This window comes from Colossoma macropomum, unplaced genomic scaffold (assembly GCF_904425465.1).
Source record: "Colossoma macropomum unplaced genomic scaffold, Colossoma_macropomum, whole genome shotgun sequence".
NCBI lineage: Eukaryota > Metazoa > Chordata > Actinopteri > Characiformes > Serrasalmidae > Colossoma > Colossoma macropomum.
The window spans coordinates 1,886,259-1,913,977 of record NW_023494797.1 but is presented as its reverse complement, the minus strand read 5'-3'; the positions used below and the strand labels follow the sequence as shown (position 1 = coordinate 1,913,977).

General features: G+C 38.6%; 1 protein-coding gene across 1 annotated transcript; it reads left to right on the top strand.

Moving 5' to 3' along the window:
- On the top strand, positions 1-27,719 carry mmp2 (matrix metallopeptidase 2). Its single transcript, XM_036584017.1, has 13 exons — positions 1-322; positions 831-1,057; positions 1,974-2,122; positions 3,299-3,427; positions 3,657-3,830; positions 4,144-4,317; positions 6,670-6,843; positions 6,983-7,138; positions 7,238-7,364; positions 14,597-14,733; positions 18,713-18,872; positions 20,194-20,303; positions 26,715-27,719. The coding sequence occupies exons 1-13, from the start codon at positions 167-169 to the stop codon at positions 26,813-26,815; spliced, it is 1,974 nt and encodes a 657-aa protein (XP_036439910.1). The 5' UTR covers positions 1-166; the 3' UTR covers positions 26,816-27,719.

Genomic DNA, 27,719 nt, shown 5'->3' with positions numbered 1-27,719 from the left:
GGCGCAGCTGTTTTGTGCAGAGCTGTGGGTCAGGATGTGCAGTTGAGGAGCGGAGCTGTGCAGGCGCTGAGACAGAACGGCTCGCAGTTTCAGAGCGCACGGTGCATCGCCGTGTAGAACGCGCTGCTCTGCTCTTCCAGCCAAGGCTCCTCGATAACGGCTCGAAATGAAGTGCTTCACGTTTTCCAGCTGCCGGCATTTTGTGCTGAAAGCTTTCCTGGTGCAAGTCCTCGCGTCTCTGGGAACTTTCGCTGCGCCTTCGCCCATTATCAAGTTCCCCGGAGATGACTCTGTACCACGGACAGACAAAGAAGTAGCCTTGGTGAGTTTGACTCCGCAAAACTGGCATGGATTTACATCACTACAATCTGTGTAAGGAGTAAGGCATCCATTCATTTTTAACACGCAAATGAAGCCAAATAAAATTGTTCTATTTATGTATGTTGCCAGAGTGAATGGAAGTATTACATAGTCTTTTTAATATATAGAGACCCGAATGCTTATTAAATGTATTAGTTTGCAATAGAGCACAAATCGAGGTGTTATGTTTTCTAAGTTTGGTCTTTTGTTCTAATATGGTGTGCTGAACACTTCAGAAGACTTTTTGTAGGATGTGGTTTGAGAAAGTTGGAATGTGGTATGCACTTCCAGGAAGGTTAAACTCTGTAAACTGTTCTTGTTTTTCTCTCTCTCTCTCTCTCTCTCTCTCTCTCTCTCTCTCTCTCTCTCTCTCTCTCACACACACACACACACACACACACACACAAACACTCCCCGCCCGTCTCTCTCTCTCTCTCTCTCTCTCTCTCTCTCTCTCTCTCTCTGTACAGCACTATCTGAATAAGTTCTATGGCTGCCCGGAGGACCGATGCAACTTGATGGTCCTGAAGGACACACTGAAGAAGATGCAGAAGTTTTTTTCTCTTCCAGAGACAGGGGAGATTGACCAGAGGACAGTTGAGATTATGAAGAAGCCACGTTGTGGAGTCCCAGACGTTGCCAATTATAAATTCTTCCACAGATCACCCAAGTGGGAAAAGAACGGCATTACATACAGGTTGAGAGACTGTTTTTCGTCTTTGTGTATGTGTTTGTACCCCAGATACTCCTAACCTAAGGCTGTGTCTGACTGACTCCTTGTTGTTTGTTGTCAGAGAGGTCACCTTGTCACCCTGTTTTTTATTTATGTATTTATTTATTTTGCCTAATCACACATTCCATTCTGATAAAATATGTTTATACTTTGTTAAAATACGTTTGGACCCTAAATATTTTTCAAAACCAAAAAAAAATAAAGCCATGAAGGCCATATTTGGGTGTCCTGGTATTCCAAAGCAAAAAGTCCCTGCTAGATAACAAAAACAACATTAGCAATGTCTCAAGAATGTCCTGAACTGTCTGTGTTGGCTAGATCTGACTGGAATTATGGTGTTAGCATTACCAGCAACGGAAGTAATTAGAGACAGAGAAGCAGCAGGAGTGTTGACTTACTGAAAATATATTGGTTGGTCATCTGTACATGCTGGAGTGATGTTATTCAAGAAACAAATTACCTGGTTAATATAACATGAGGCTGTCGTCATGATGAATTGGCAATAAATACTCTTAGGGGATGTATGTTGTTTATGTGAGTGTCTGTGTGTCTTGTGAGAACAATCCAGAGGAGTGGACAAAGCTGTTACAAGGCTTTATTATTGGTAAAAGGGAGAAGAACTTGGCTAGTTTGGCTTCTGGAGCATTTCTTGTAAGTGAATCATAGCCATAAGTATGCTTCGTTAGCTTTTATTATGTCTAACACAAAGCTGAATCAAAGAGAGGATCTCGTTTTTAATATCGTTTAGTCTAGAGTTGGCTTTTGTTGGCTTTTGTGTTTGGAAAACATTCCCACTCTTTTGTCTTAGGCTAGGCTTTATATTGCGCTAAGAAAATTCTTTTCTAGAGTTTAAAGGTCTAACTACCTCTCTCCTCTTTAGGATCCTGGGCCATACTCCTGACCTGGACGAGGAGACGATTGATGATGCATTCTTCCGTGCTTTTAAAGTCTGGAGTGATGTTACTCCTCTCACCTTCACACGCATCATGGACGGAGAGGCTGACATCATGATCAACTTTGGCCGCAACGGTACTCACGACCACTCTCTGGTGTGGTTTGACTGGAGTTTTCAGCCTAAGGCACCTGTATAGAGTATTGCTGTACACTTGTGTGCTGTTTTTATTCTTTACGAGCCTTTTCAGGCCTCTTAAACCTCCCTTCCATAGAAAGCATTGAGTTTTAGTTACACTTTGTCACAAAGAAAATGCCCATATGCCACAGAGTCCTAAGGAAATGGAAGTATGTGATGCTGATGCTAGATATACTCTCAGAGATTATAGCTAGACTCAAGTGACCGTCTGCCTAAGCTGTGGTTTGAAACAGCTTTAAATTATACAGTGAAAATGCAAAGTGCAGCTCAGTGGACTGGAAATTGTAGATCATGCCATCTATATTGTCCAAAGAAATAACCAGACAGTTACTCACATTTGAAAACATTTATTCAGCAAGATATTTGAGTCAAGACGGAAGAAAAATTATTGAGCTGATACCGCAGAACCCAAAGGGGTGACATGACATAGCAACTTACTGTCATCATGGTATAACTCTAAGTAGGGATGCACCAATATGGGATTTCTAGGCCAATAATGACAACCAATAATTAAGATCTTGGAGCTGATACCAATAACAAAAATTTTTACTTCACATTTAAAACAATTTCACACTATAATCTGTAATCAACTGTGATTAATTTGTTATGGCTATGAAATGCTGCTACTATACAAACATCAGAGACAACCCTTCATTTATTTGATTTCCAGTTAAAACAGCCATTAGCTGTTTTTTTTTTTTTAGTTTTTTTTAGCATATTTAACAGAGAATTACGCAAAAGCCTTAAAAGTCAGCTAAACTGCTATTTCTAATTTCATTCATCCTTTACCTTTATTACAGTTTCCATTTTTTCAGGTGGCCTGCTTTCAGTATTTCAAAGAAATCAACAGGGATATTTTACCTCCAAATCATAGTTATGAATCCAAGATCAGGATAATAATAATTCCATTTTAATATTTATCTTCGAATTACTTCGGCCACTGGTATGTTGTACCCCTTAGTTTTAAAGGCTTTCCCACAAGTTGTAGAAATCAAGATAAGCTGAATAACAATAAATTTTGTTCTTGTGTTAAATGTGCCGTAACTGCATTCTCAGTTTAGCAGGAGATTTTGGGTTCATGGCCTGTAGTGACTCTGCATTGGTTTGCTCTGTAGAGCATGGTGATGGTTATCCATTTGATGGGAAGGATGGTCTCCTGGCCCACGCATTTGCTCCTGGACCCGGAATTGGAGGAGACTCGCATTTTGATGATGATGAACAGTGGACTCTGGGAGAAGGGCAAGGTATCTTTACTTTATTTCTTTATTTGTAATACAGAGGTTTTCTTCTGCATGAGCAAGTTTTCCTCCATGATCAAAAGTTTATGTAAAATACAGTATCCAAAAATTTCATAGCCATGTGACTGGTATATATTAGAATCCTTTTCAACTGCTTTGTCCCAAGCAGAACTGGGACTCTTGTATCCTTGAGCTGCTTCCAACCATTGGGTTTTTTCTCTCTCTCTCTTTCTAGTTGTAAAGGTTAAGTTTGGTAATGCAGAAGGAGAGTTCTGTAAGTTTCCATTCCTCTTCATGGGGCAAGAATACACCAGCTGCACATCTCAGGGACGTGATGATGGTTTCCTCTGGTGCTCCACAACCTACAACTTTGATGAGGACGGAAAATACGGCTTCTGCCCACATGAGCGTGAGTAACCTGGCTTCCAGAATGGTCTGCTTGCAGGAGTACCCATTGTTCTTAAATAGGCAACTTGTGTAAGTGTCCATTGTTCTACAATAAGTTGTTTTAGTTAGATTTTTTGTCTCAAGCAAGGACATGATAATGACACTTTAGATATGAAAAATACCTTAAATGCTTGATGTCCCTGATACTGATGTTTTGTTACATGATGTGGTAAAATCTCATATGCTTGCTGTGAATCTTAAATCTAATTAACATTAGAATGAACTGCTCAAAACTGGTAATCAGTATGTTACATACTATAATTGTTGTGTTACAGTGCTGTTTACACTGGGTGGAAATGGAGATGGAGCCCCCTGTAAATTCCCTTTCACATTCCAAGGGGAGAAATATGACAGCTGCACCACGTCAGGTAGAGATGATGGGTACCGTTGGTGTGCCACTACCGAGGACTATGACCGGGACAAGACCTATGGCTTCTGCCCTGAGACTGGTACATCATTATTCTCTACTGTCCACATTTTATCTCAGTAAATCATATGTTATTAGAGAGTCCTTGTAGACTAGCAGACTAGTACATAGCATTTATATACACTCTTAAAAATAAAGGTTCCTGCTCCTAAGTGGCACAGTCTAAGCGTTTAGCATATTGTTGGGAGATCCTGAGTTCAATCCCAGACAATGCCAGAGCCATCCATGGCTGGAAGTCTAAGAGACCATAATTGTCCTTGCTCTCTCTGAGTGGGTAGGATGCTCAGTGTCTGTTTGCTGGACGTTAGCTGAGCACTCTTCTCTATGTATGTTATGCTGTCCAATGATGTTGCGTTAGTGGTGATTTGAAGAGGTGTAAGGGCTTCATGTGTTTAGAGGAAGCACATGCTAGCCCTCGCCCTCATAAGGTTCTTTTGACCAAGGTTCTTCACACTCATTTCATACCTTATTTCCAAAAACAGTTCTTAAGGTACCGTCTGTTGACAGGATGTTTAGGGAACCAACTGTGGTTCTTCAATGGCACCTCTTCAGACCCTTTTAGCACCTTTATTTTCGAGAGTGCAGTAGCATATTTCTTTCAGATGTACCTCAGGAGCCTAATGTGATACAACCTGCCCAAAGAAAAAAACCTTCATAGCTGTGGCCTCGACTCTTCCTGTAGTCTCCAAGAAGGCTGTAAAAGTCTTTGTTTTTTCACTGTGGGCTGGCAGTGGTTATTTTCCATTGTGTCAGGGAGCTGGCTAAAGCTAGCCAGGAGAGTAGGCCTCTTCATCTGGATCTAATTCACTGGGAATTCAACTTTGTGTGTGTATGTGTGTGTGTGTGTGTGTGTGTGTGTGTTCATATAACCCCCTGACTAAAAAGCAGCAGAAGCCTTGAGCTGTGCCAGCCATGACTCCAAATAAAAGCTCAGCAGGTCAGAGAAAGAAAAGCCCCTCACTTCAGTGCCATTCTGGGTTTTCATTTCTTAAATAAGATTGTTTTGCTGACATTAAAAGCATCTGGTATCCCTCTCAATAAGATTCTGTTGTATTCTAATCCAAAGAGTATTAGGGACATATCTTTTCTGTTCCTCTATGCTCCAGAGATCTGACCTCTTTGTTCCACTTGCTATTGCTTCAGTCTTGGTCATAATACAGGCTTGCTGTTAACTTCTAGTGGGACATCTTAGTCATTTAATGGCAGCTACTCTCTTGATTCATCTCTCCCTGGATAGTGGAAGGCTATGGTTGCAGTTACGCAAAAAAAAATAATAACAAGACATTTTGGACACATTTTCATGTTTCTTTTAGCGCTATAAACTAGTAGTGATAGTATAGCCAAAATGTATATTAAAGAATAATTAAAATTTTGGTTAATCAAGACATTTTTGGTATATGTCACAGTCTATGTATTTATTTAAATAAAAACATTTTAGTTTAAACCTTTTGTAAATCAACAGTGGCTTATAAAATGAAAACATTTTCACCGGCCTAAGTAAATCTGATGTATTTTTATTGTGCAAAACAGTAAAAACAAAACTGGACAAACATATCGATAAAGCTATGTCAATATTGCTTTCGATGCTAAATGTTTCACATCTTAATTTCTACAAAGCTAAAGTTGGCCTCTTTGCAGTTGCTCCGTTTAAGGTGGAACAGAAAATTCAAACAAAAAGCTACATTACATTCTGACACTGATTGGGGGACTGATTGTAACTGTTGCAGCATTTAAGGTGGATCGAGAAATTCAGATGATATGCCATCCATAGCTTCATTGAATTTCATTGAAGTAATTTGTCTCATGTGTGCATTGCATACGCTCATGCTTCCAACCAACAGACATGCTGAAATTTAGAAAATATTACAGTCATGACGCAGCTGACCAAGTTGTTTTATGAAAGGAAACAAATGCTCTCTGGTGTGTATGTCAGGCTATGGTTAATCCCCCTAAAAATCAACCATTCCTTTATGTCCGCTGCCTCGAAAACAAAGTGGAGTACTTTAGATGCAACGGACTAGACAGCAGGAGGTGATTGAGTGACTGGTGCGTTTTTATTTTCATTTGAATGTTGCATCCCAGGCTTGGGAAAATGGGTAACATTAGCCTGGTTTGCATTGCTTGTATGTCACATTATCTGCACTTATTTGTAGCATACATGTATAATGGTTGTGACAAAACTCACACCTGAGGAAGAATTTCAGCTACTACTACTACAGGTCATGAAAGCCATTCTAACTGTTGGCTTTTATGCCCAACTATTTTCCATTATTCAGTTGCCCTGGTAGGACTTTGGCTAAAACTAATTTAACGTATGTTTGTAGGTGCTCTTTTATTTGCTAACCTTTCATGAAGCTCTCCTGTGCTCCTGCAGCTATGTCGACAGTTGGAGGGAACTCTGAAGGTGCTCCCTGTGTCTTTCCATTCACTTTCCTGGGCAAAACCTATGACTCATGCACTACCTCCGGCCGTAGTGATGGGAAAATGTGGTGCGCTGTCACCAAGAGTTTTGATGATGACCGCAAGTGGGGTTTCTGTCCTGATCAAGGTGACTAATCATATGACTTATGATTATTAGAGGTAAAATATAACATACAGTAGATTCCAATGGTCAATTTTGCATTTTGTCCAGTCATTATTGAGCTAAAAAGGGCCATTTCAACTGAGACCAAACTACTGTTTTCCAGGCTACAGTCTCTTTCTGGTGGCAGCTCATGAATTTGGCCATGCTTTGGGCCTGGAGCACTCTGAAGACCCTGGTGCTCTCATGGCTCCCATCTACACCTACACTAAGCACTTCAGGCTGTCCAACGATGACATCAGAGGCATCCAGCACCTCTACGGTGAGCATAGAGGCTAATAAAGAACAAGCAGACATATAAATAAAAAGCAACACAACCAACTGAAAACTACTTTTCACTTCCTCTCTCTTTCTCTTTCAGGTGTGCCAACAGACAAGCCTCTTCCGCCCACTCAGGGTCCAGTCACTCCTATGGATATCTGCAGTGAGAACATCATATTTGATGCTATAGCACAGATCAGAGGAGAGACCTTCTTCTTTAAGGACAGGTAATTGTCAGATGCATTTTTAGAGATTCTTGAGCCAACTCTCGCTACAAGCAATATAACTTAAGGCCAGTGCCAAAGTTCATACTTGCTTTCAGGTCCAAGTCCAAGTGTGTCCCATTGAACACATCCTTTTCACAATGACCACACCCTTTCACGAAGACTGCATCCCATGGTTGGTTGCATTCTTACACTCTGTTTCGGAAATGTTGGGGAAGAACTATCATTGCAAGAACATTGGCTACCTGTCTCATGAAGATGTCATCCATATCCTCACACTTAACAAGTGCTGACGCACTTTCGATAAATTCCAGAATACATCACATTAGTGAGCTCTTAAGCAAAACTGCAAATGTGAACTATGGGACATGCCGCTAGTTTACTAGTGCAGTTTACAGATTCTTATTTACTATTTCAGTGGATGCAGTTGGCATGCTCATGTGTGTCTGTGTGATTGCATTGCAAGTTTGTAATTCTCACAGTTTTCTGTCTGTTATCAGTTTTATCCAGAATTTAATGGATTTTCAAGTGTAAAACAAAGCCTGTTAAAAGAGGCTTATGAGAGACAGTAACTTTAAAACTAGTAAGAGCCATTAAGGCTGAGTGACTTATTGAGCTGATGCAATATAAGTAGTATAAAACTGCATAATTCCCTTATCGAAGCCTCACATCTCAGAAATACTAATTTACAGATTTTAAAGTATATCACTGTAACGGGATATCAAATACAAGTAAATTGAGACCATTTCTGTGAAAAATTTATAAAAAATTATATAAAATTTTAGGACTACATCATTAAATGAATTTAACATAAAAAAATAAAATATTAAATGTGGATTGTGCCAACATTATGGCACGTTACACTTTTTTCCAATATCGAAAACTTCTAAGCAAATAAAAAAAAAGTGTTTTTAGATTTGCAGGAAAAAATGTGATGTTTTAATTTTTTTCTCTGTAGAGGTAAAATCTACACATTTGTCCAATTTAAACTTAGATGGCTTTTTTGTGCTGTCATAAAATCCAACTATTAAGCCTAAGGCAGTTTAGCCCCACCGATTCACGATGAAATTATATGAAGTGTTTCAGTCTTCACTGTTTTTTGAATGAGGCACATTACAGGGCAGCCAATCAGAATTATTATATCAGTTGTAAACGCACAGGAAAAAGGATGAAGGATAAAGAGAGGTTAAAAGGTGGTCATGTAAAAATGATTTATGACTGTTTTTGATACATAATGTACAAAAATGAAGCATTCTTCCAGGCTGTCTGTACCATTGAGGGTATAAAAAAGCAAAAAAGATGTTATTACACAACTATGCCAGTTTTTCATAAACATTTAAACTTCTATTTTACTGATCAGAAAGAACTTCAGAAATTGCAACATAGGGCAGGAAAATCTTGGGGAAAGGTTACTTTGAGTGGTAGGCTGGGAGGATATTTAGTGACTTCCAGGCAAGACATAATCACTTCATCTTTTTTGTGGTTTTAAAAGAATCTACTGCCAGGAAATGGGCCTGCGACCGCAGCAGGGAAATCTAACCTAGTTTATCTTCCAAAACAAAATCAGATCTGTTTGAAGTCATCTTAAGTAGGAATAATAATGTCATAAGTACTTGAGCAAATGATGTTTTAAAAGAGGGAAGTATTCAAGTTATGCCATTTGCAGCCACACTGCTATTCTGAGGTCCAGCAATGAAGCAACCGTGGATTTTTAGACTGACCTTAACTTACTTCACTGCGTGGAGTGAGTGTCTTTGTGTGTTTGCATATGTGTGTGCGTGTGTGTGTGTTTGTGGATAGGTGGGGTACAGTAACCACAGATCTCTCCACAGATTCCAAAGCTAAACTGTTGTACCTAAAACAATAGCATGCTTGATGGGAGCCTTTTGTCAGTCTGTTGTGCAGCCTACAAACAGTCTTGCTGACTGTACCATTTTTTTACAATTACATAAGTACGACCCACATAAGACATTCCATTCGTCTTCTGTAGACTTTCCAGCGCATCACCAAGTAGGGCATTAGTCAGGGACTGTATTTAGGGACTGAGTAGTAATGATTTTATATGCCAAACTCTTTTGGATAACTTGCAGGAGCAAAAATGAGAGATATTGCTGAACAGATTTGGCTGTGAAAGCCACAGAACTGGCATTTATATCTGTTTAACCCCTTAAATGGCCAGTGTCCACTAATGGGCACAAAGTTTTATTACACACTTTTATAACCTAAGAATAGCTCAGGCAGTTTGCACTGAAGTCCATGTAGTTACTTATTAGTAAGTTTTAGTATGTAATAAAGCATTAATTTGCTGAGCAATTAATGTCAGTTTGAAATACAAATCAATACAGGCGAAAACATGAAGTGCAATGCACACATGACATTACTTTTCCATAGTGACATGCAGAATGTGTGCCAAAATTGAAAGGCAAAATCTCTATTACATTACTTTTGTGTATTTTGTGTCAAACTCTTTACTGAAAAACAGTACATGAGAATTTACATTTAAAAGAAATGCTGAATTAGTGCAAGAATTGAATACAATCCTCCTTGAAATGTAATCAGTGCACAGGTATTTTGCTTTCCACCATACAGTACCTCAAACAAGGTTAAATCATTGTAATCTTTTACTTTTTTTATATTTTGCTGCATTCTCATGTTGCATGTGCATGTTACTGTTTAAATGCAATCTTTCATGTGCACTGCATTTCACTTTTTCACTGTTATGACTGCATGTATAGCACTGCATGGTGGAAAGCATTATAGATGTGCCTTGACCACATTTCAAGGTGGATTGCATTCAATTCTGACACAAATGATTCATTTCATTTTGGCACACATTTCGCATGTTACTATGGAAAAATAATGTTGTGTGCATTGAATTTCACATTTTCCCACTGCAAGAACTGATTTTCAACTTAAATTTTTATCCATAATCTGAGCTGTGTAGATAAAGTTGCTAACGCTAGAAGTCAGTAGTCACCCAAATCTTTTCTGTAAATACAGAAAATACCTCTTTCAACCCGCTTAAACCACATCCAGGTCTTCATTAAGGACATTGTTAACATCATTAGAATTGTGGACTCCTCCAGCACTAACCTAAGCATGGTGTTAGCCTTGTTCAAGCCTCCAGTTCCAACCTAAACAAGTAAAACTTGGACACCAAACTTAGTCAAAAGTTGATAATGCTTCTAACAATGAATGAAAGTAAATAGCTGCCAATTACCATTAAAGACTTGCCATTTGTTGCTAGCAGTGTAAGCATGTTTAGTCAACTCTTCCTTTATCCAGAGTGTGACTGCAAGTAAATCCCTCAGTGCTGCCAACACCCACACATAGACGCACTCCACACATACAGACATCCATCCAATCCAGATGTGCTCTGTCGGGGACCAGGTCTGTTGGGAGTAGCTAACCCAAATAATACAATGCTCTGTGCAGACGTCTTTGAAACACACACGTCAAAGAGATATAGAGTAGCTGATGGACTGGATGCAAAGCACACCTACGCATACACACTCTGTAGGTAAATTTCCAATGGAACATGCGACTCAGTGTCCAAAGCAAACAGCAGTGAACTGAAAGGCCTTCAGTAACAGAAGTTCGCTAACATCCTCTCAGAGCAGAGCTGATGGAGTGAGAGAGCCACCCACCATCCTGTACACAGACCCATCTTTAATACGAATAAAGTCCTTATGCCTCTGTGGCTAACAACGATAATCAGAAGACCACACACACACACATACTGAGTGTATGCAGGCTGTCGCTTAGCCGGAAATGATGTACTATAAAACTATCTTGAGGATTAGCTATCATGGCCATGTGCATTGACAAGTTGTGCTTGTATGTGAAATTTCTGTTTAAATTGTTTTAACTGGCACTTCTGACAGTGTGACCAGCAAATAACTAGCCATTTGTATTTTCATTCTCACTAAACACATTTTGGCAGCAGTTAGCTGAAGCTAGCTGTTTTGAAACAGCCAAACAAATACAAGGAAACTCCTCCATTCAATCTCTTCAAAGCCTTACACTTCACATGTGTTGCCAAGACTAGAACACTAAGCTTGAACGCTGGTGCTAAATTTGTAAAATGATGAGCAGACTTCTTTACAGCTAATCAGCTAGCTAACGTTAGCTTACACAGAACCTATACTATATGGACCCTTCTATATATTGAGTTCAAGTGTTTTAGCCAAACCTATTGATAACATGTATAAAATCACAAATACAGCCATACAATCTCTGTAGGCAAACATAGGCAGTTTGTGAAAATTTTTCCCTGCTAGATCTGCATCAGTCAGCTTTAGGTGCTATTATTTAAGTGTCTAGGAGCAACAGCTCATCCAAGAAGTGGTAGACCACACAAACTCACAGAGTGGGGCTGCTGAGTGCTGAAGCACTTAGGGTGTAAAAATCATCTACCCTCTGTTGCATCACTCACTACAGTGTTCCAAACTGCCTCTGGAAGCAAAATCAGCAAAGTAACTTTGCGTCAGGAGCTTCATTAAATGGGCCTCTATTGTCAAACAGTTGCACACCTGCGTAAGATCACTATGTGCAATGCCAAGTGTCAGCTGGAGTGGTGTACAGCATGCTGCCGCTGGACTGGTGTTCTCTGGAGAGACGAATCATGCTCTATTACTGGCAGTATGATGGACAAATCTGGATTTGGCAGATGGCAGGAGACCAGTCGTGGTCTGGGGCTGTTTTTTTCAGGGCCCCTTAGCTACAGTGGAGAGTAATGTGAAGGACAGTGTTAATGCTTCTTCTATTGTTACAAGCTTGGCATTGTAACAATAACAGAACCCTTTTTGGTTCTATACAGAACCCTTTTCAAAAAGGTTCTACATTCTCCATCAATTTGATGAACAATTTCATCATGCAAAGAACTGTTTAAGCATGCAAATGGTTCTTTGAGTGTTCATAGTTCTATATAACTTACTAAATAATACTTGAAGAATCATCTTTTGTAAGAGTATAGGGTTCTGCCAATAAAACCTGGCCATTCTCACCCCTGCTTTGAACCCATATCCTTTAAAACAGTCTCCTGTGGTGCCCAGTTAGGCTCAAATCCTCAACCTTCTAGCTGTGAATCAGTATGTCTAAACACTGAGATTCATGCCATAATTCAATAATCTGAGAATAATACACCATGTGCTTAAAAGAGTTTAATTTTCTTGCAAATGATTGAATTACTATTTAGTAACCAAAATGAGTGGAAATGTCATTGTGCAAGGGCTATGATAATAAACGTATTGCAGCATGATCGTGCATACTCAGAGTCAGCAAGTAAAGAGGCTTACTTTTCTGTGAGGGAGGATGACTTTAGCCTTCAGATATTCACACAGCTGGGTCACTTGCCACAGCTGTTCAAACCATCAGGGAGACAGAGACAAACAGTGAGAGGGTGAAAGACTCATCTATGGCTCACATCCTTTACTGTATTTGTGCAGCTGCCTGGAAATCCACATTTCTTCTCTTATTATTGCCTTAAATCTAGCATATTACATTAATACATTTTTTATCTCCAGTTTAATTGAAGTCCTGGACTTTTCCACTGAGTCGGAGGAGCTTTAGGCAGTTTTCTCCTGCTGTCCTGTTGGAGCATGTGTAAGAAGGGAATGCTGACATGTCTGGATTCACTGAAGGCGCAGTGTTGCTGCTAACGCTGTGCTAGCAGGGCGTGGTGTCTGGAGGCTAGCCATTTGATCACCTCTCATTAAACCTTGTTTGCCATTCCAAACCTGTCTGGAGGTATAGGCAGAGTGCATTCTTGTAGGAACACTGTTGTTTTAATTAGCGTGAGGTAATGGAGAAACTACATGCACAAATTTGTCTTTGTTTTCTAATCGTTTGCTGTTTTGTCTGGGACTAAATCTCATACCTTTTTTCCTATAAAGGGTCTCAAATCATGGAAATGTTTTTTTTTTAAGTTTGATATAGTATGTAAGCATATATATATATATATATATATATATATATATATATATATATGTATATGTATGTATGTATGTATATATATATATATATATATATATATATATATAAAGCTGCAAGAGTTTTGTTTTTGTTACTTGCACATATCCACCGATTCAGTCCACAGCAGTTTAGCACCGCCCATTCACACTGTCATAAGGAGTGTTTTGGCTCAGATTTTTTGAATGAACATGGCCGGCAATCAGAATTACAACAGTTTTTGGTACATAAACCCACACGAACAAATAAAAAAGTGGATTTTTGTCCTAGGGAAAAAAATAAAATGCAAGAAAAACATAGGATATGGGTCTCAAAAGGCAGCTTTATAAAATATAATGTTGTAAATAAAATGATTAAGGTAAAAGCCAAAGAGTATGAATACAAAAGTAAAAAGGAATATAGTGGAATTAAGTGCTTTGACTGGGGGTCAACTTTTGGATACAACCTAAACTTTGTCTTAATTTAAAGCTAGGCTTAGGTCTGAAAACTGATAACTAAGAGGAAAGAGTTAAAGGTGACTCTTGCAGCAACAAGCCTGATAAGATAATCTCAGATAATCAGCTAGACAACCTAAGAAAAATGACTTATAGACTTATAGAAAAAAAGATCTTTCCTGTCTGGTTCGTTCCTCTGCATCATATGTGACTCAAAGGGTGGATGTAATGAGTTAAAGTTTACAGTAGCCAGAAGTGGGTCGTATTTGCTACGCATCGAAATGCGGTGTCCAGATCTGCCTTTTCAGAGGTTGAAATATTTTGGCCATTGGAAAAATAGGTCAGTGGAAAAGGGGTTGGGGGGGAAGTGGGTATTGTTGCTGTGCTGAATGCTGGAAAAGCGGGCGAGTTTGGGCCTGTTCCGCTGGCTCTGCTCTCTCAGCCCGCTGCCATAATGAGAAACAGATGCTGAAATGAATCACCCCATTGTGGCCAGGCCATAGATCGACTAATACAGACTCTGTCTCTCTCTCTCTCTCTCTCTCTCTCTCTCTCTCTCTCTCTCTCTCTTTTTCTCTCTCCCTGTCTCTCAGTCTCTCACTGTCTCTCACTCCTCCTCTTTTTCTCTCTCGCCTCTGGCTGCCGGTTCTCTCCCTATTTTGATGTGAAGTTGTCGTATTACTCATAACCCCCTCCCTTGGTTTCTCCATTTTGATTTGTTTGTAGTGTCATTCAAGTTCAGCAATTCATAAGTCATGCCTAGTTCATGACATTCTCTCTCTCTCACTCTCTCTCTGTCTCTCTCTCTCTCTCTGTCTCTCTCTCTCTCAGGTTCCTCTTCAGGAGTCCTAATCAACAAACAAAGCCAACAGGCCCGCTGTTGGTGGCCACATTCTGGAGTGAGCTCCCTGAGAAGATAGATGCTGCCTATGAAAACCCTCTGGAGGAAAAGACAGTGTTCTTTGCAGGTGAAGTTGCACAGCAACATGATAGCGAAAGCAATGAATTATGGCTAATTTTGAGCAGAAATAAAAAAAATGTAGCCAGTACATAACTAGCAGACACAAATCTGAACAGTTTTATACACATAAAATAATAATATTTTTCACAAAAAAGTTTACTTAATTGCAGAAAATATGTGTTTCGGTAGTGACAAATAATGTTACACGCTGATTTTTAGACTTTGGGACATGTTTACTTCAAAACGTTGAGAAGTAAGACTCCATTTACACCTGGTCACTTAATGTGACTAGTATCTGGATTATATCTTGAGAAGATTTTATCCACGTGCATTTAGTCGGACTGAAATCTAATTGCTTTGTGGGACAGAGTATGCAAATACGCTCGTTACATGGCTACCAATTATCAGTTGTTTATCCGTTCAGCCTCTTCATCTGCAGTTTGTTTTGCACAGTAGTGTCTGTCCATATTGTTGCATTTCATTTCATCTGGTTCCCAACCATGTGCGTCCTCTATCATATATTGTTCTCATAGACACGGATCACATGCTGATGGGGAGGAGTCTCGGATGTACTGGGAGGGGATTTGGTTGTTGAACGTGTTTTAGAGAGACGGGTGCGTTTACACTGCTATATTGTGGCGCAAATGCATCTCAGAGCACCTCCTGAAGTGGTTTGAGTGATCAGATTTGTATCTGTTTTAAACAAGTCTTGGATGCATTTACACTTGCATTCTTACATGGCTTGGCCTTATCCACATACAGTCCTGATACTCAAGATGGATAGAGTGATCAGGTGTAAATGGGGTCTAACTGCTCACCATGTGGCCATGAAGGACAGGGACAGTCTCACTTCCTGCTCTACAATACAGTGGTGGGGATAACTGTGTTTGGGTAGTGACATGAAAAATTGGTACAGCATTTTTTAAAAAAATGTTTGTTATTTTAAAACTTGAACTCTGATAAATCTGAATCTTTGAACTTTACTTTAAAAGAAATCAAAAAGTTATTTAAAAAATGTAAGTATTATTTTCATGAGTTGAAATGTAGGGGTAGGGGTTTGTGCCGGGCGCCTCTCAACAGAAAGTACCCTATACATGATGATTTTGTATATATTAGCTTATTACTATCTCAATTTATAATTCTTGTAAATATCTAATGTCTAAATGCTTAATTGTTTCTTTTTTATTGTTTTTTTTTCTGTGGGTCTTCAGTTGAACTAATTCAGTAGAATTGCCCATGTTTGATATCAGTCTGAACAGACTGTGCTCCTGAACTGAACCACATGCACAAAAGAACACTGATCCACCTGGCACACTCATCCAAAAACACAGCTGCCCTCTACATTTCCTTAAGATTAATAGGCTTCTGTCTCATTACATCAAACTTTTACATGTTCAAACTGCTTGTTTAAACTTGCAGGACAAACAGCAGACACTAAAATGACCACCACAGAGAAAATAAGAAGCACAGTTTCTTTCTCCTATCTCATTTTAAACTTAGGAAACATTTTTTTGAAAAGTAAATTTGATTTTGAATAGCTGTTAGTTTGCTTTGTCTCATTATTAAGTGCTGAATTTACTTGTTTACACTATCCGCACTTGTCTCTCTCGTCCTGAAAAACGAAATATGCAAAGCATCATCATAGTAACGGGTATGTTGATGTTACCATAAAGGGTCTATTCTTGGTCTGTTGTGTGAGGTTGACGTAAAAGTCATGTGAATTCCGATCTGACTGTTCAGACAGTTTTAATACTGCCACATATCATATACATATTGGATTTAGGTGACATCTGATTCAGTGTGTTTTCTGTTGTTTGCACTGCCATCTGTGTCCTATTTGAAGAAAAAGGATCAGATTTGGTCCACTTTAATCTTTATTATGAACATAACCTTAGTGTTACTGAAATAAATCATGTAATTGTGTTCACCTGTGCTTACGTAGTAATAATAAGAAGAAGAAGAAGAGGAAGAAGAAGAAAAACATTAATAACTTTAAGTAGCATCTTTCATGCTTAACAAAGACACAGTGTCGTTGATGCAAGGCACTGCTTATATAAGCACCAAAAAAATTTGGGGCTAATAGCACCCCCTTGTGGACAGTTTTCTGTCTGTTAAACATGAGTTAGTAAGTGAGTGAGAGACATAGAAAGATTGAGAGAAAGAGAGAGACATAAAGAGAGAGGGGGAGAAAGAGAAGCCAGGTCCATGAGGTGCTTTGTGTTCAAAAAGGCAGCTAAAAGTGTATCACACTTTATTTACATAAAACCATAAAAAGTTGCAAAACAGTACATTGCATATCTGTTTACTAAGTGTAAAACAGTGGAAGGGAAAAAAAGAAAGCATAAAGTAGAAATAAAAATAGTAAAAGGAAATTAAAATAATTAGTATTAGTAATATACATACATATATATTTAAATTGGATAATAAATCAAATGCAACAAAAAAGAACGTAATAAAATGCTAGCTTGCAGTGGCACATAACAGATCAAGAAGCCATTTTTTAAAGGTCACACGTCATGAAAAAAACCACAATGTCCTCACTTTTTTAAACAGAGAAGTTTGAAGTAGTATGTAAAAGTTGTTAAAGTTTCAAGATGTACTATTTACTTACAAGTGTAGCCTGTTTTGAAATCATTGTTTTTGTGATGTCACAAAACCCAACACACTTACATATAGCCGCCATTCAGCCTACTTCAGTTAAGCTCTGCCCATTCACGCTGGAGTTATACAGAGTGTTTCAGCCTAAACTGCTTTTTGAATGAGACTCAATACAGGGTGGTCAATCAGAACAGAGCTCATTTACATATATCAGTGTTAAAGGCACAGCAACAAGAACAACCTGTTTAATTCAAAGCAAACTGGTCATGTAAAAATTAATAATTTTGTTACATAAAACTACACAAATGTCAAAAGTCAACCTCAGAGAGAAATTTAAATAAAAAGAAAATGTAACATATGGACCTTTAAGGAAAATCAGATTTCTAAATATGTATTAACACTGCAATCAAATTTATTCCCTGCGTTTCTATCCATAGTGTTTAGTTCAGTCCTTTACAATATACTGTACAGCATTGCTAAGACTGCTTTTCAGAATTCTGCTGAGCATCTTTTTTAAATGTGAGCTATTGAGCATGTTCCTTTATTTCTCCATTACTTAACAGTGGTGTAATATCCTGTTTCACAGTGGTTTATTTAACCTCTGTGGAATCTCTTACACATGGATTATGGACTAAAGAGTTCAGCAGGTTTAAGAGATTTATACATTTGTGCACTTCTGTACCTTTTAACTCCAGATGCTATCCTTGGCATATCAGGACTTTGGTGGCTTGTATGCAGCTATGACAGTTTTATGAATTGCAGTGCCAATAATAACAATAAAAAAGCTTTGAAAAGCTAGGTCTGTGGTGTTATACCTGGGAGAAAATGGGTTCTGAACATGATTAAATGTAAGTAAAGTTGAGGCATTGGCCAGATGAAAACCTCCTTGGAAAGCAAAGCATAGCTGGACTTCACAGTACACTGCATTATAAACAAATTCACAGTAAGTAGAGCAGGTCAAAGCTTTGCAGCATGATTATTTTGTTAGTAAAAGCACACTGTAACCTAGACATACACAAATACTCTGCTTATCTTGATGAAGAATTGACCATGACTATTGTGAAGTGTTGATATGATTGATAAAAGCAGATTATACCATAAACATTTTAATCATCTCTTGATAAGTAACAATGACTATTTAGTTTACTAAATTCTTAACAATGATAGATGTCTGATGCAAAGGACCAATCTAATGAAGCATCAAAAGCTATTTTACTGCTAATGGCACCCTCTTGTGAAGAATTTGTGGCCTCTTAAACATGAGTGAAAGAGTAGGTCACAATCGACTTCCATGAGGTGCTTTGCATCTAAAAATACTTCACATACATCCTAACAGCATCTTTGTAGTCACATGAAAAATTTGATAATTGTCTTTGTTTGCATCACAGGTGATGAAATGTGGGTGTATTCGGCCAGTACTCTGGAAAGGGGCTATCCTAAGAAGATCTCTTCCATGGGCCTACCAACAGACCTGCACCGCGTAGATGCAGCCTATTCCTACCACAAGAGCAAGAAAACATATCTGTTCTCTGGAGACAAGTTCTGGAGGTACCAGCCAATTTTTTTTCTATTTACAACAGTGGTTAAATTAAGCTGTGATTTGCCCATCTGTTTGTTTCATGCTTACACCTAGGTAGTTATAAATATAGATGTACACTATATGACCCAAAGTATGTGGACCCCTCTCCTAATCATTGACCAGTTTTTCAGCCACACCCATTGCTAACAAGTGTATAAAATCAACCACAAAGCCATGTAATCTCCATAGACAAGCATTAGCAGTAGAATGGGTCATACTGAAGAGGTCAGTGATTTTAAATGTGGCACAGTTATAGGATACTACCTTTGCCACAAGTCAGTTCGGGAAATTTCTGCCCTGTTAGATCTGCCCTTGTCAACTATAAGTGCTTTTATTCTGAAATGAAAGCTGGCAGTCTAAAGGACGAAGCTGGTTCAGGAGAACGCTACCGAACTGACTGCATAGTACCAACAGTAAAGTTTGGTAGAGGAGGGATAATGGTCTGGGGCTGTTTTTCAGATTTTGGGCAAGGCCCTTTCGGTTCAGTGAAGGGTAATGTAAATGCTACACCAAGACATTTTAGACAATTATATGGGGAAAGCCCTTTCATGTTCCAGCATGACTGTGCCCCTGTGCACAAAGCGAGATCCATAAAGACATGGTCTGGTAGTTCTGGTAGTTGATATGGTTTGACATTAAGCAGATTAACAGGCTAACTAGCTTACTCTAGCTGATTTTAGCTAGGTCCATAAACAGTGAAAAGGCATATTGGCACATAGTATAGGGAGTAAAAAGCCTCATGTAGAAGACAAGTTTTCATCAGTGTCCGATGGCATACCAGTAAGGTGTGCTTTAGTTTTAGCAGATAAGCTCATCTGAGGCAGCCTTGATTGCTCATCCCACAGGAAAACCTACAGATTTCCCTTGACTATTTTTGAATAATAAAAGATGTTTTCACTATTGAAGCCTTGTGACAACAGTGCTGTCATCTGAAATGTAAGCTTACAGTCCTAAGTCTGTTTTTTTTTTCCTTTTTGTTGTAGAATTTTCCTACTCTGGGGTTAACTGGATATGCATTCATTAACTGCTATGGATACTTGAATATCGAAATTAGTTGAAATACACTAGTTACAGCGAAATTAGTTGAAATACTCTAGTTACAGCGATATAAACCTTCTAAGCATTATCCATCTATGGGGAAGCAGGGGGAGGGAGGTTAAATCCAGCTACACTTCCAAAAAACACACACAAAATGGAATAAAAAATGCTAATTGTAAGGGGGGAACTATGGAAGTGGTGTGGTCTGTTGGCATGTAAGCAGCCCTGATTTGCGCTGTAATAACTGTACAGGTACAATGAAGCCAAGAAGAAGATGGATCCAGGCTTTCCCAAACTTATTGCTGATTCCTGGAATGGTGTTCCTGATGATTTGGACGCTGCCTTCAGTATGAACGGAAAGGGTAAGAGTCTATGTCAGAAAAAAGCTTATACTGTTTTTTTTTGGGGGGGGGTAGGGGGGGAGGGGTTTGTGTGACTGACCAGAAATATCTTACACAACACTTAATGGGTAAAGTTAATATCGCAAATAAAAACAATATAACCATGACATTTCTGAGGTAAAATATTGCTGTGTGGGAAATCTGAACCAGATGGTTAGAAATCTGTTGTTGGCAAAGCACTGACATGTTGATTTGGTGCAAGTTGTTCTTAGGGTTAGTGTAACTCTAGCCGTTGTCTGACCCTGTGCATGTGGGTGTATCTGTGTGTGGGTGAGTGATTTCAGAGAACCAGTCTGGAGTCTGTTACAGAGTCCTTGCCAGTTACACTCAAACCTCATTTCCATCTAGCATTAGGCCATCACTAGCAATAAAAAGCCATCATCTGGACTGTAAATGGGAGCATTTTATTCACAGCTTTAGAGCCTGTCTCATTTCTTAGTACTAGAACTTGTTATTGAAATGCATTTTAGTCAAACAAGTTGCAGTTTCATCAGGTTTTATACATATGCAGGGTAGCAGCTCTTAACATGGTCCCACTATGGTGTCACATTACACCGATCAGGCATAACATTATGACCATGATCCTTGTTTCTATGCTCATTGTCCATTTTATCAGCTCCACTTACTGAATAGGTGCACTTTGTAGTTCTACAATTACAGACTGTAGTCCATTTGTTTCTCTGCATACTTTGTTAGCCCCCTTTTACCCTGTTCTTCAGTGGTCAGGACCCCCATGGACCCTCACAGAGCAGGTACTATTTGGGTGGTGGATCATTCTCAGCACTGCAGTAACACTGACGTGGTGGTGGTGTGTTAGTGTGTGTTGTGCTGGTCTGAGTGGATCAGACACAGCAGTGCTGCTGGAGTTTTTAAACACTGTGTCCACTGACTGTCCACTCTATTAGACACTCCTACCTTGTCAGTCAACCTTGTAGATGTAAAGTCAGAGACAATAGCTCATCTACTGCTGCACAGTTTGTGTTGGTCATCCTCTCGTCCTTCATCAGTGGTCACAGGACGCTGCCCACAGGATGCTGTTGGCTGGATATTTTTGGTTGGTGGGCTATTCTCAGTCCAACAGTGACACTGAGGTGTTTAAAATCTCCAGCTGCACTGCTGTGTCTGATCCACTCAGACCAGCGCAACACACACTAATCCACCACCACCACATCAGTGTTACTGCAGTGCTGAGAATGATCCACCACCCAAATAGTACCTGCTTTGTGAGGGTCCATGACCACTGAAGAGCAGGGTAAAAGGGGGCTAACAAAATATGCAGAGAAACAGATGGACTACAGTCTGTAATTGTAGAACTACAAACTGCACCTATATAGTATATAGATAAAATGGACAATGAGCATAGAAAAAGGAGGTGGTCATAATGTAATGCCTTGTAACATAAGCATGAAGAGAAAGGGAGAAAGGGAGTGGAAGATGTTGGGTAAGGCAGTAACCATTGTCTCTCCGATCCCACTACTGAATTGCCTGCTCTTGGAAAATAAATATATAGAAAGAACTTCCAGTTAGGCAACATGCAACATGTTTGGTTTCTTTATGCTCAGTCAAAGTCCTTTGTTGGGGAAACACTGTTTTGAAGCTTTAGAAAAAGACTTAATATACTGCGGCTTTTTGCCCTTAGTATCCTTGCTTGAGGAGTACTATCATATGTCTAGAATCAAACAAAGTTAATATTTTACTCTGTCAGGTGTGAAAACCTGAGCCAAAGGCACTCATTCTGTGGCCACTAGGATAGATGCTAATAGTGTCAGCTTTTTAATTTTTTTTGCCTCGTGTCAGACTCTCTAAAAAGTAATAATTGTAATTATAGCAGTCAACCTCCCAATACGTCCTAGTTCACATTCAGGTGTTCTTATTCGTCATGTAATAGTTCCAGGTGACTTGTTCTGGAGGAGTACAGAATTTGTTAAATTGTCATTAGCTTCAGCTGCAAGTGTTGGCAAACGCAGAGGATCCCTCAGTGAGATTAAGGCCCTGTTTGAGCTGGGTTAGTTTTACCTGGCAAGTTGCTGTGATTTGAGTTATAACCAAGGAGATCTGTGCTTTTAATCCAGTATGAATCTGCAATGCCTGTAGTTTTTACAAGCAACAGTTCCAGAGCAAATTACCCTCTGTAGCCCTATTTGAGCTGGAATAGTTTTACCACAGGATGTGATTTGTACATGATTTAGCTGGTTAACTCGTACAGGATAAAGAATCTGTAATTTTCTCAAATTACCCCTGAATAGCCCGGATCAAAATATTGCGCATACGTTTATGCCAACACTATGCGACAGATGCCACACTTCCGAACAATAACAACACGTTATGCGGCCAAATGGCAAATGAAGATTACATTTTCCGTCTACTTCGGCCATCACCAAAAATGTGGATTTTAGTTTTGTCTTGAACTTGAGGATTAAAGAATTGGGTCAAATTAAGATCCATTTTATCTGTAAGCCTTGTCTTCAGGTTGTGAATAAAACATGGAAAAAATGGAGACACCACTTTTCATTACCTGGTGTTGTTATTACATGACTGTGTTGTTGATTTAAAAAGGACTGCTATTACTGACGGAGCACACAGATTGGCGCATTATAAAATGTAATTCGCTCCATAATTATTACTTAGCAGACTTGTAAAAACTATGGACATTACAGATTCATACTGGATTAAAATCACGGATCTCATCTATATTTACTCAAATTATAGCATGTCCCCAGATAAAACCAATCCAGCACGAATAGGGCTCATAATTCACTGAACTCAGAGTTCCCTCAGTAATAGCAGTCCAGTTCAAATCAACATTACAGTCATGTAATAACAAAACCGGGTAATTTTTTTTTTTTCTTTTTCTTGACCTGAAAACCAGGCTAACAGCTCAAATGGAGCTTGATTTGATTTAATTCCTTAATCCTCAAATTCATTACAAGACTACTGTAATATACAACATTTTTCGATGATGCACGAATTACAAGGTAAAAGAACATGAAATATCTCGAAAGAACCTCTTGCAGGGCAATGCATTTTCTGTCTTGTTGGGAGGCATTTGCTAAATTTAATGAACCAATGTTACTTTGGGGAAATTACACACATACTTTATCCTGTCAACCAGTCAAATCATGCACATTACCAGACCTTCTCTAGTAAAACTAATCCAGCTCAAATAGGGCTTGATACTGCTTATAGCAACTCTACTTGCTTTTTAAAGCTGGAAAATGTGTATAAGAATCCATTTCATAATTGGGTCCAGACATAACAGCCTCAAACATAACATTTTACCATTATTGTGAATGTTTGGTCTCTGTGTGTTTATTGTAATTTTCATGCTGACTGGATGAGTTTCCATCCAGAAGTACAGCCAAACTTGATGTATACAAACATTCTGATTTGGTCTATTAGCCTGCTAAACCTACTAAACGTTTTTAGTCCAGCCCACTTGAATGAGGTTGAGTGTAACATTGATCATCTTGCTTATTTCTACCATCACTAACACAAACAGCGTTAAGTGGATCTCAGGGAGAAAGAAAAGCAAGAAAAATGTAGAATATGGGCCATCTATGAATTACTGCATACAAAACATACACTTAAACTTATACTCCTACACACAGGAGAATACAGAACACACACACACATTTCTACAGAAAGCAACATGCACACACACTCAGACTTGCACTAGTACCCACAGGCACACACACGCTCTCTCTAAGAGAGCTGTTAAATAGAGCAAGTCTGTGTAATGTGTGAAAGGAGCCTCTGTGCTGGTAATTAACCACCTTAATGCTTGGAAAGCAGAGGTTGTGTCTTTCAGCAGTGATGGAGCGTCAGTGCTGATGAACAGATTTGTACATCACTGCTTCTGCCTCTTCTAAATGCTGGCACCTTCTTAAACAGACAGTTGCCATTTCCAGTGCAACTGCTTTATAATGAATGCTTTCCTTATAGTTCATTATGCTTCTCCCATTAACTTTACTGCATTTCCCCATTCTCAGCTGTGCTGCAAGAAGCTTTGCGTATTTACATAGCCTCATAAAACTGCCAACATCTCTCACAAAGCCAAGTCACACCAACAGAGCAGTGCTTGGATTGTGCTTTAATTTTTGCTCATTTTAAGAATCATTAACTTTTATTTTTATAACACCATTCATGCTTTGAATATGTGAATGCTTTCCAAAAGAAAAGAAAAGTGGTGAAAAACTAAAACAGAAAATAGACAAATGATAAATACAATAAATAAAAGCAGTTTGGAAAAAATATAATAACAAAATAATACAACCCAGTTTCCAAAAATGTTGGGATGTTTTGCAAAAGGTAAATAAAAACAGAATGCAATGATGTACAAATCATTTGTATTTTATATTTAACTGAAAATAATACAAAAGCAACATATCACATGTTGAAACTGAGAAGTTTTATTACCTTTTGAACAAAAATATGCCCATTTTGAATTTGATGTCAGCAAAATGTTTTGGAAAAAGTTGGAAGAGGGACAACAAAAGAATAGTAAATTTGTGAAATGCTAAAAAAAACACCTAGTGGAATATCTCATAACTGATCGGGTTAATTGGCAACAGGTCAGTAAGATGATTGGGTATAAAAAGAGCATTTCAGTGAGGATGAGTCTTTCAGAAGTAAAGATGGGGAGGGGTTGACCACTCTGTGAAAGACTGCACAGACAAATAGTGCAACAATTCAAGAATAACATTTCTTAACGTGAACTAGCAAAGGACTTTATCATCTACAGTACATAATATCGTTAAACAATTCAGAGAATCTGACTGAAAACCAGTATTGGCTGGCTGTGATCTTTGGGCCCTGTATTAAAGACAGTTACGATTCTGTAGTAGAAATCACTCATGGATTCAGGAACACTTCTGAAAACCATTGTCTGCAAACACAGTTAATTGCTACATCCACAAATGCAAGTTAAAACTCTACCATGCAGAAAACATATATAAACAGAAGATGGACTGGGGTGAAGTGGAGAAGTGTCCTGTGGTCCAACGAATCAAAAATTCAGATTCTTTAATGGACATCACAGACTTTGTCATCCAGGCTAAATAGGAAAAGGGACCATCCGGCTTGTTAAAAGCACACAGGTCAAAAGCCAACATCCATGATGGTATGGAGATTCATTTGTGTACATGGCATGGGTGAAAGCACTGCACGATATATACATGTTTTGGCAACATATGCTGCCATCCAGATGACGTCTTTTTCAGAAAAGGCCTTGCTTATTTCAGTAAGACAGTGCCAAATGAAGTTCTGCACCTATTACAACAGCATGGCTCTATAGTAAAAGAGTCTAGGTGCTAAACTTGCCTGCCTGCAGTTGAGACCTGTCATTCGTTGAAAACATTTGTCACATTATGAAATGAAAAGCACATCAAAGGAGACCCAGAACTATTGAACAGCTGAAAATCCTATATCAAGCAAGAACGGAAAAAAATCACTTTCAAAACTACAGCAATTGGTCTCCTCAGTTCCCAAACACTTACAGAGTGTGATGCAACACAGTAGTAAACATGCCCCCATCCCAACTTTTTAAAATTTTGTTGCTGGTATCAAATTTCAAATGGGCATGTGTTTTTCAAAAGACAATTACATTTCTCATTTTCAACATTTGATACGTTGTCTTTGTACCATTTTCAATTAAATATAGGCTTTACATGATTTGCACATCATTCCATTCTGTTTTCAGTTACATTTCCCAACTTTTTTGGAAAAAGAAACATACAAAACTGACAAAATAGGTATGGTATTTAAGTGAAGTAAATGTTAATTAAGTGTGTTGCAACTCCTTAAAATGCAGGCTTACTAATTGATTTTAAGACAAATTATTAAGTATTTACTATAAATTATTCAGTAAGTATTTAAAAAAAAACTATGTTCTCTACTAATAAGAGTTAGGTATGGAGGTATGAGTCCACATACTGATCCTAACAAGCCAGCAGGGTTAAACTGCAGACTTTATTATTCAGTAATTAATCATTAACCCCCTGGGATACTATAGCAACAACCTAGTAACAGTTTAGCAACCACCGGGAATACCCTTGCAACAGGCTAGTAACACCTTAGAAATCACCAAGCAACTCCTTGACTACAATCAGGAATATCATAGCAACCTTGTAGCAACATCATAGCAACTGCCTGCAATTACTATATAAGCCCAACTAACCCAAGTATTGTCAAAAACAGTCAACGGTGTTCTGCCCACTGCTTTTGAAACATTATTAGCTGGTTTTGTCAAGCCATCTTAAAGTCTGCAAACTGGTCCTTTTTATTTTTTTATTTTTTTTATTTTTGTCTCAATCATTTATTCCTCTGGCATTGTTTCAGCTTTCTGTGATGTTCTTGTTCTTGTTTACTCTACAGGCCACAGCTACTTCTTCAAAGACTCCCACTATCTGAAAATGGATGAGAGCCTGAAGATCGTCAAAGTTGGCGAGGTGAAAACGGACTGGCTGCGTTGCTGAGCAACAGCACAATCCTGAGCCACAAGGTGAACTTTAACCTTGGGTCACCACATCACATTCCACCATGGTCAGACTGTTCTCTCCCTCAGCCTGGTGAGGACACTCTAGCCTTAGCTAGCCTGTGAGGCTTTATCATAGTCATTAAGCTCTGGGTCTCTTCCGTAATGGAACATGGCTAACACCAGAGAGATAATAAAACCATTTTGTATTGTTATACTGTGTGATATTTGCTGTTTATTTTCATTGTTAAAGTGTTTTTTGTTTCTTTTTTTGGCCTCTTTAAAAGAAAAAAAAAATCATTTGTGTATTACCATATTTGCAAAGACATCAGGTATGTCCCCACTGAACATTCATGCAGTTTTTGCCTCATTGTAGTATAGTTATTGTCACTTAAACTGGATTCATTCAAGTAGGACTGCACAAGTACAATTATGAGGGCAACAGTGTGAGCAATGTTTCAGAAATGTTTTGAAAAGCATTCACAATAATCACGTTAAATGGATTGTGGAAAAGTAAAGTAATCTGACGCAGTTCTTTTAAATGTATATCAGATACAAGTTTTACATTTCATAAGCGATAGCACTTTGTACATTGATTCTAATTGTGTTCTGCAGTAACACAGAGACCAAACATATCAGTAGCACACAAAGTTTTACTTCTCGTCTGTCTTTGATTCCTTTCATGAGAGTATTTCATGACGTCATTCAGGGCACGGGTTGCCTGAGATTGTATAGGGGTTTGTGGCATGATGGACTCATGACTAGAAAGTATCATGAAAATGCTGTTGATTAATCGTATGTACTATTATTTTTATCTTTTGAGTTGGCATTATAATTTTTTTTTATTTGCTTTGTGCACTTTGTCACTACATGTAATTCTGAAAATAAAGACAGATTGTCTAATA